At 37.0% G+C, this 9,506-nt stretch overlaps 1 protein-coding gene across 1 annotated transcript; it reads left to right on the forward strand.

The window, feature by feature from the left end:
- Positions 1 to 347: 347 nt before the first annotated feature.
- On the forward strand, positions 348 to 9,040 carry LOC140155261 (tetraspanin-9-like). The gene is made up of 6 exons (XM_072178021.1): positions 348 to 533; positions 716 to 907; positions 2,795 to 2,965; positions 4,830 to 4,964; positions 6,365 to 6,448; positions 6,905 to 9,040. The coding sequence occupies exons 1-6, from the start codon at positions 468 to 470 to the stop codon at positions 6,965 to 6,967; spliced, it is 711 nt and encodes a 236-aa protein (XP_072034122.1). The 5' UTR covers positions 348 to 467; the 3' UTR covers positions 6,968 to 9,040.
- Positions 9,041 to 9,506: the final 466 nt, after the last annotated feature.

The raw sequence follows: 9,506 nt of genomic DNA on the forward strand, positions 1-9,506 counted from the left end.
TTAATCATTTTCTGTTGAATTTCATCTCGCCGAGCAGTGACAACAACTAATTTGGAATTCTTGCCAGAATTCAAGAACCACTGAACAAAAAGGTCAAAACCTATCTAGTTTATACTCAAATAGAGACATTGTAGACATTCAATTCCGGGATTCAATTATGGTCATAATTAAAGATACTGATCAAATTGTTGCCATTTTTTAAACACGACAAATTGGAGTTGACGTCAACGTTTGAATTTCGCAGAGACAGGGTTAATCTCATGTCTGAGTGTAGCTGAGTGTAAACGTGATTCTTGCCAAGAAAAAGGCAAAGTTGCTTCTAGATCAAAATATAGAACTTATGATATTTTATAAATGTGGCATAAATATATACAAGTGCTGTGCAATCATTAGTGGGAATTGGTACTCTGACGAGCCAACTATTAAAACCACTTCAGAATAGAATACTCTTATGAGGAGATCCAACAATGGCGCTAGATGGTTTTGCGAAGGTCATCAAGTACCTGCTCTTCCTTTTTAACCTCATTTTCTTCGTAAGTATATATATCTTATTCGTTTACCTCTGTTTATTATAAAATGTATATCTATAACATATCTGTTTATCATAAAATGTATATCTATAATATAATATCTATGGATAAATGAGCCTCGTAGTTTTTATTATTATTTTCATTTATTTGTTCTTAATTTTCTTCCTATTATGCTTATTATTCAGCTTTCTGGGGCCACCCTTTTTGGACTGGGTATCACATTGAATGTACAAAATGCTGGCTACGCAACACTGCTACCAAGTGTGCCGTTCATGAATGTAGCCAATCTGTGCATCGCAGTTGGTGCTATTGTCATTTTCGTTGCTTTTCTTGGCTGTTGTGGCGCAGTACAAGAACACACTCATTTACTTCTGGTGGTAAGTTTCAATTTAAAGCATAATATTGTCATGAAAAATGAAAGAAAAAAAAACCCACATAAATCCTCAAACAATAAAACCAAGATACTCTTTGGAAACCTCACTCTGAGTGCAAGAAAATTAGTTTCAACTCAATAAGACAAATCATAACATAAGAAAATCCATGCACATTGTATGAACCACACAAAGGAATCAGTGGGGATTAGGAGTTATATTAGGGAGTTATTACTTATTTATTAGGCGATTAAACCCAGGATTTTCTTATTGCCAGGCAGGTACCCGTCCCGGTACCCGTATGATTGAGTTTTGAAGCATGGCGTATATGAAAAAAGCCACGGTGTTGAGATTCAATGACTTAACTCGAGGCTCCGATTGATGACTCAAACTCGACAATTTAACACGACTTTGTATTAAAGGATTCGAATTCAGATTTGTGTGCATCTTAATTCTAAATGTTTTTAACATGATATCCATTTATACACAAACGCGCCCAAAAGGATTTAATATTGTATTTATTATGCAAAAATCTACCTTCCATGTTCCACTTACTTGTTCTTCTCCGTTTCCGATGCACTGAATTTAGGGTTTTATTATACTTGGCCTTCATACATTTACAGTAGAAAATAATATAAAGGGTGGTAACTCCTGACTTTACTATCCTCATATCTTACAAGTAACGACATGATCAGATGATGTGCCCTGCAAGGTTGTCTTCCTGGAGGAAGGTGATATCCATCAACAGATTGATGAAATGCCGGGATGAAATGGGCCGTAACCCGATCGACAGCATCATCCCCCGATTTTTTCATTGTTGATGAGGTTTTGGTATCACATAATAGATACTATTTTTCTCATTACTATCCTGAAATTTGACGCTCCAAGTCGATGTATTTCCGGAGAAATCATGAAACACAGCGGTTTTTACAGGTTACCAGTTGTTCGCATTTTACACGACACGGGAGTTTTGGGTATAGTCATAGAATGAAATCGGAATAGATTCGGAAGACTTCACCCCAGTACCAATTCATCCGCAAAGATACACCAAATATGCCCCCTAATGTCAAACTATAGATTGCGCTATAATGATATAAAACAAAAAACAAAAAAACAAAAATACATAAGAGGCTAAATAAATAAGGAAACATGACCTATATTGTCAAGCATGATACGAGGAATATGACAAAAATTATGAGAGCACCTCCCCCCCATTAAAAAATTAGTTAAAAAATAAAACAAAGACAAATCATAAATATGTGAAAATGTGCATCATAATACCTAAAAATAAAGAAATAATTAAGCGAAGTAAATACAGCATGGGCTATCTTGTCAAGAATGATAATGAGCGCAGTGATATGTAATGTTTTTAAGATTAATCAGTATGAATAGAGGGTATAAAAGTGTACAGGGGCGAGCCGGTTTTCAGTGCCAAGGCGAACACTTCCTGTTTCCACCGGGACATGCGCTCGGCCGTTGTTTCGGGATGCCTGACCAGAATGCAATTCACGCGTACCAGTGTATTGGCTTGCTAATATGCTAATTATTCACATTTATGCTGAAATTGTTCCCGTTTTCTCACATAGATCGATAAAGGGGACAATATTTGACATTGTATGTAAGTTTGAAGAGAATCCATATCCTAAACCGATAGGGTTACCCCCCTTTTAGTTCCGGTAGAACATTGTGATAAAAGGCTTCCTAAACATATCACCAAGGGAAAGGAGGGTGGTATTTTGTCCAGCATCTTTTTTTGCATTTACACATTCTCAGTAACCCTGTGAAAAGCGACATACATGTATTGTGGATAACCATATCCCTGGGATAACCCAAGTATAAACATTGCCTAACGACCTTATCAGTTCTGAAAAGTATGAATTTTCTTCTTTCCAGTTTTTCATCTCGTTGCTGTTGATTTTCATCCTTGAGATCGTCGCCGGTAGTCTTGGATTTGTGTACAGGCAAAAGATAGACCAATACATCAGGAAGGACCTGAAGGCAGGGCTGCATAATTATAACCACGAACCAGGATTACAAAAAGCATGGGATAGTCTTCAAAAGGAGGTAACGTGGGAAAAAGAATGATGCAACCAAAAAACGGCTGATTAAATACTTGTACATTGGCACACTTGTTAGTACTACCATCGAGATAATCGGTATAGCTAAAACATTCAGCTTTTCAATACTTTTTGTTTTATCCAATTCGGTAATGTCGTTGGCGCGATATGTTGGTTTGTATGAAATCGGATAGAATAAATTTTGTTCCACTTAGGCCTAATGAGCAGGACTATGCACAGAATGCTGACAATAACAAGACGATATTTTGAACAGCATATTTGAGAGAGTAGAAAGGGGTTTCGTTATCAATTTTTTGGCATTCAGTAATATATCATGATATCTAATTAAAAGAACATTTGTCATTTGCTTTCTCGAAAATTATTACAAGATTGGGCCAAGTTTGGAATTTTAAAACTTGGGATTGTCACTACCCACTACCAAAGAAGCTCAAAGTTGAAGTATTGTTCGGCAAATTTTGTTTAAATATTGAACAGAAAGTGGTAGACATTGAAAAAGATTATTGTCAACAAAAGAAAAGATAAAACAAATAAAAAGAAAGGATAGAACAAACAAGAAAATATAGTTGCAATTTTGAGTTTATTCACATGAGCTCCAGCAGTGTCAGTTTGTCGTTGTTCAGTAGGTGGTACAAAATGGATTTGGGACAATCCCATATAAAATGACATATCTCACCAATGACACCACCGCATTGGAAATAAGCAGAAGTATTGGAAAGCTGAATATTTTAGCTATATACCATGGTATTAGTAACAATAAAAGCTAATAAATAACAATTAGGACAACCTTAATCATCCGCTTTTGGTGGCACCATTATTTTTGAGACCAGCTGTGTAAGACAATGGCCCGACGACAATCAAATGAAAATTAATGTTCATTTCTTCGATCATCAATTTGATTTTGAAATGTGATTGAAATCATGTCCATCTTTAACCAAACACCGACTTGGTTTTTTGGCGGAACACCGCATATAACATCTTTTGATACTGATTCAGAAGAATAATATACTAATCGTTTTCTGTTGCTTAGATCAAGTTAGATGTTTATGTACGACATATTATGATCAATTGTATCAAAGGCTTTTGACAAGTCCAGAAATATTCATTTCCACTGCTGCATTAATTCTATCTACTTTGCTCTATAGCCATAGAGGTAGAAGTAGAGTGCTTTGATCGGAAGTCAAATTGTTTGCCGGTATTGTTTGGTGATAAGGATTCTTTAAGTGTCGATATAATATGTTATTCCAAGTCCAATCCCGAGGATCTTTCAAGAATTTTGGAGAAAGTATAGTTCAGGGGTGAAACTAGACGATATTTTGAGAATGCCACCTATTCTTTGATTGTATAATGACCTTTGTTACTTTGAATTTATCGTCAATCCCAGTAGATATAGATAAGTTAAATATCATATCAATATATAAGAGCTTATAAGAGGTTTAGCATTTTCACCGCATACATTGTTTGTGATTAGATTGCCAATATTGTCATGGCCTCCAACGTTTACTTATAATTGAAATTGTCAATTATCTTTTATATCAGCTTTAAATATTGGCTTCAAAGTACTTACATATAGTATTCTGCTGCCACTAAAGCATATATCACAAGTAGAAATTTTCCATTTTAGGAAAACCTTGGGGTCAAATGCACACATTGCTGGTGTGTTACATGATTATCATGGTTTTGGGCAAGGAACTTTGTCTTGTCAACGTACAAAAATAAACATTTCAAGAACAACAGACTCAGCAGAATATCACATAATTAACATTAGACTGTAAAGTTGCTTTATAGATCCAAAGACAAGAAAGCTAGTAGTTGTTTTTGAAGTATCTGAAATTGTATTGTTTTTTTTTCAGTTGGATTGCTGTGGTATTGATGGGCCAGGAGACTGGAAAAATGCAACGGGATTTGATGAAGGACCGTTTCCAGATTCTTGCTGCAAAGTGGTGGCAACTGATTGTGCTATATCTGGAGATGAAGCACGTCAACAGGTAGGAGCAATAAGCGAGCAAGAAAGTGAGGGAAGGAGGGAGGGGGAAGGGGAGGATAGGTGAGAGGCGTTGATTTTGTGTCGTCAAATTACAAAACACCAAAGAGGAGATGTATACAGCCCATAAACAAGTTGTTTTCTCTCAACTTCTTTTTCAGCCGCCGTCACTACTGACGATTGGCTACCATCTGGCTGCATCTCCTTCTTCCAAGCTGTTCTATTCTGAGCTAGACGCTTGGCTTACACTAGGTTCATTCCTGAATCCTATCTATTCTTTGATGTTGTCGAACCATTGTTTCTTCTGTCTTCCTCTGTTCCTTTTCCCTTCGACTTTTCTTTCTATTACCTGGAGTGTGCACTGCCACTTCCTCTGAGGATGTGACCAAGGTAGGCTAACTTCCTTGTTACCAACTCTCCTCGATGATGCTTCTGTTTGTTCTTTTCTCCCTCCAACTGAAGTTAAGCATTCTTCTCCAGAACCACATTTCAGCAGCAAGCACCCGGTTTTCATCTGCTTCATAGTCCAGCCCTCCAAGCCATAAAGGAGTACACTCCATACGGTATCTTGATCAGTTTAATTTTCAGCTCTGTTCCAAGGTTTCGATCATTCCACAGATCCGGAAGTTCAATCATTCTTCCTTTGGTCATTCTAATCCAGGCTTTGATGTCTGCCGTGCAATTTTTGGCATGGAAAGTGGTGCTTCTCCATCTGGTTTTTCAAACAGTTTTCCACCATATTCTTTCCATCTGTTCATGATATCTTCCGACTCACTGAGTACTTTTCCTTCTCTATCCTTGATGCATGTTGGGGTGGACTTCGCTTTTTTACTGATCTGATCGGTTCAAACATTGCCTGGGATTTTCCGGTTGCATCAAAGTCTCTGATCTGCTAACATTGTTCTTCGAGCCATGTTGTCTTGTCTCTGTAACTATTCTTGGCTAAAACAATGAAAAGGTCTTGCATGGTCGGTGATTATTATAAAAGGTACAGATCTGATGTTGCAATTGGCGTGAAGTTACTAGTTTAATTGATAAAGCATTTGATCTGGTGCATAGTATGTGGTGATGTGAGTTCAAAGCACGGCGCAGTCCTTTTCTCGTAAAATAATTTGAGCTAATTTGAAATCTCCCTGGGCTTGATACTATAAACTCTTACCCGTACAACATGGTACCGTAAAGCGACAAGAACGTGGGAAGCTAATTCTGGCTGTAATGGTTTATTTGGGGTATATACGATATGCCATTCTTAGTGGCAAGTCATTGATTGTTGGTAAATGGCTTTATGGTAGTGGACTCAAGAAACCGAGTGGTCGGAGTCATATTTCTTTGGATGAGTTGCCCAGTTACTTCTCTGACAAAACTCCTGATATTAAAGTCTTTTTTTTTCTTCAATTTTTCTAGGGATGTTTGGAAGGCCTTAGAAGACTACTTGAAGACAATGTTTACTACGTAGGTGCAATCAGTATTGCTGTCGGGATATTTGAGGTAAGTTTAAAGGCTGGGGAATTTAGTAAAATACAATAGTCTTACCACCAAATATGTCAGATTCACAACTTGCAGTTCCTCCTGAAAAAATATTTCACAAAATGTAAAAAGATAGTGTAGCCTTATTGTTGTATAGCGTAACACATATTGCGTTTGGTCACAATGGTTCATAATGTAAAAATAGAGGCTGTTTTAAAAGTCAACTTGCCTTAACAAACACATGAATAGGCCTGGCTTACTGTATAGTTTGAAAGTTGTCTCATGGTCTCAGAATCGGAGGCAATTTTTAACACGGCCTTACGGGAACTAAGTTGTGGGTCTTATGTAAATAAATAATAAGAACAAAAGGCTCCTATTCCCTTATTTTTGTCAAGTTCATCAATTTTTTTTTATAATTAACAATCTAACTTGACATTAACATTTTAAATACATTTTTCATATTGTTCTCTATTGCAGATTTTAGGAATGGCATTTGCCATGTATCTATATGTGCAACTCAACAAAGAGCGCAAGGCATAGACTTGAATGGAGCAACTACCACGCATCATTTTTCTATAATATATATTTCAGTTGTTTGAACTTCCGGCTCTTGAAATGGATGGAATAAGTGTAATTCATGGTCATATTACAAATCCTTCATTCCGTTTCCTTAGTGTCACCAGTCATCTCCCATCATGTCATCAACAGAGATCAGAAACTGCCTCATCTTAAATCCAGACACCCCTTTGCTCCCTGTGCTTGCAGGCTGTGGGAAGCAACTTGTATCATCTGTCCCACCCACTGAGACCACGGCCCACTGGACATGAAGTGAAGGAATTGCATTCAACATCAAGTCCTCTACACACATACATTAGTGATCCAACAGTAAGATGTCCTGGCTTTGACCTACCCCATCAACCATGAGTGAGACTAAACCACCTTCGCACAGGGGTTGAATGCTTCAAGGCTAACATGTGGAAATGGGGCCTGTCTGACGGCCTAGCTTGTGAGTGTGGAGCAGAACACCTGCCCAGACAGCCGTTCATATCACCTCCCAATGAAGTTGATACAGAAACAAGGGGACTGGCTATTCAGAAAGTATCTCGAGACCTAAATATCTCCCGGTTATTAGGTTTCACATGCAAGAAGTGTCATTAGTTTTATTATGTTTATAGGGATGGGATCATAAGGAGTGTTCAGAAATACATTTGTGTAAACACCTCAAATAAAGAAAGTATGCAGTTATGTAACCCATCCTACACCAAAACCTTATCTTGTTATGACATTTTCATTGGTAAGGTCGTGTTAGCTCCAATTTGATACCAATTTGCTAAACAAACCACTCTAAATCATGACAAAGATGGATACCAGTAATTAAAAATCGGTGCAGATCAAAACAATGCACGCGGTGGTCAAGCACGATGGCCCTCTGCCAACTATCCCAAGTGCTGGTACAATGCATGGTTTATTCAATTAGTAATTGGAAATAAATTTTATTTTTCCTTTTACCCCTTTATTTAGGGTATTGTAGGCTGATGGTAAGAATGGGCAGCATAAAAGCATATACATATTGTACAGTGGGCGATTTCTTTTATGTTAAATATTATATTAATAATTTTTTATATGAAATAAATTTACTAAAACATTTTGTACAATTTTAAGAGTGTTTTAATAAACTTGTATTACAATAATCAAGATGTCTGCCGGAAGGCCAAAAATATGTTTATACCAAGTGCTTTTCTTTTGTATAAAGTAAACTGTACATGCATTTTAGAATAAACAGAAGATTATAAAATGGTTTACCAGTGTGTATCAATCATAGACTAACAAGATACAGACCATACACCTACAGGCAAAGTCCCTGCATGCTTGGTTCTTGCTAAATTCTATTCATTAGGGCCAACTTTTTGTGCCTAATAAATCACGTTTGCAACCTTCGCGTTTATGCAAAGACCGTATGTGGTACTCTTTGGAACATTTGGCCCACATCATTTACATGATCCTGGGACTTTGCCAGTTGGTGAATGGTCTGTAGTTGATAGTATAAATTAATTATTAATAATTATTCGTAATTTCGAGGGTTTAGAACCAGAAAGCCGTAACTCACTATGACCAGCTCTCGCAAAATGAGCATAAAGTTGGCTCCTTGCTTTGGTCTTGAAAAATCAATATTTCCTCCACAATTTCTTTTGTTTGCTATTGAATTTTGTCATGATTAATGGAATGTATTTTCTACAGTGCCCTGGCGACTTTATGGTCATTTTGTGGGAGCAGGTGATTGTGAGTTGAGGCTGTCTGGCTCTCAACCCTCAATATGCTACATTTATCTCCCACCACAAGAACCTCACAACGTGTCAGATTCATTGGAATATCTTGTATCTAATGCTGGAAAGTTTACCACATTTGATTATATCAAATAAAATTGACATTATATAAATGACATTAAAGCTTTCACATATGAACAAATGATCCTGTCAATTAATATTATCCTGGTATAAAAAGTCTTATATATGTACGCCTTGAAATTCAGGGAGGCCACCAAGGCCATGCCTTCTGTTATCCTGGAGACTTTGCTTGTTGGTGTCCCTCAGTTTCAAAGCATTCTTTGGTATATTATAGATTTTGCACCATGGGATCATAGGCACATTCTAATAGCTTTGGTGCACAAAATTGCCATTTTGAAGTTGCTTAACCTGAATACTACAAAATACTACTTGATATATGTGACATGATCAAGTGGAATGAGTCACATTTCGGCAATTTTCAAATAGAAGGTTTTAAATTCATTTTCTGGCAGTTTACAAATGCTACATTTTGATGCAAACCCCATCAAAATCGAGCATCTGGTTATTAAATTATGAGCAATTTATCAATGGCTAAAAACAATATAAAACAAAAGAATTTGAAAACTGTTTTTGCCAATATCTCAAAAACAATATTAGTGACATCCGACTCATTTCCCTTGATCATGTCACATATGTGCTGTTCGTGCATGCATCCCACATGGTGCGATGACGCAATCGCCCCAAGTGATATATAGGCACGGTTTCGCTGGCCAGCGAAGCCCAAGACCCGTGGC

The sequence above is a fragment of the Amphiura filiformis genome, chromosome 6, assembly GCF_039555335.1.
Source record: "Amphiura filiformis chromosome 6, Afil_fr2py, whole genome shotgun sequence".
Lineage (NCBI taxonomy): Eukaryota > Metazoa > Echinodermata > Ophiuroidea > Amphilepidida > Amphiuridae > Amphiura > Amphiura filiformis.

Excerpts from the sequence above, each read along its gene's own strand:
- LOC140155261 (XM_072178021.1), top strand. The coding sequence starts at position 468 with ATGGCGCTAGATGGTTTTGCGAAGGTCATCAAGTACCTGCTCTTCCTT. Across the intron at positions 908-2,794 it reads ACACTCATTTACTTCTGGTG|TTTTTCATCTCGTTGCTGTT; the intron begins GTAAGTTTCAAT and ends TCTTCTTTCCAG. Across the intron at positions 2,966-4,829 it reads GGGATAGTCTTCAAAAGGAG|TTGGATTGCTGTGGTATTGA; the intron begins GTAACGTGGGAA and ends TTTTTTTTTCAG.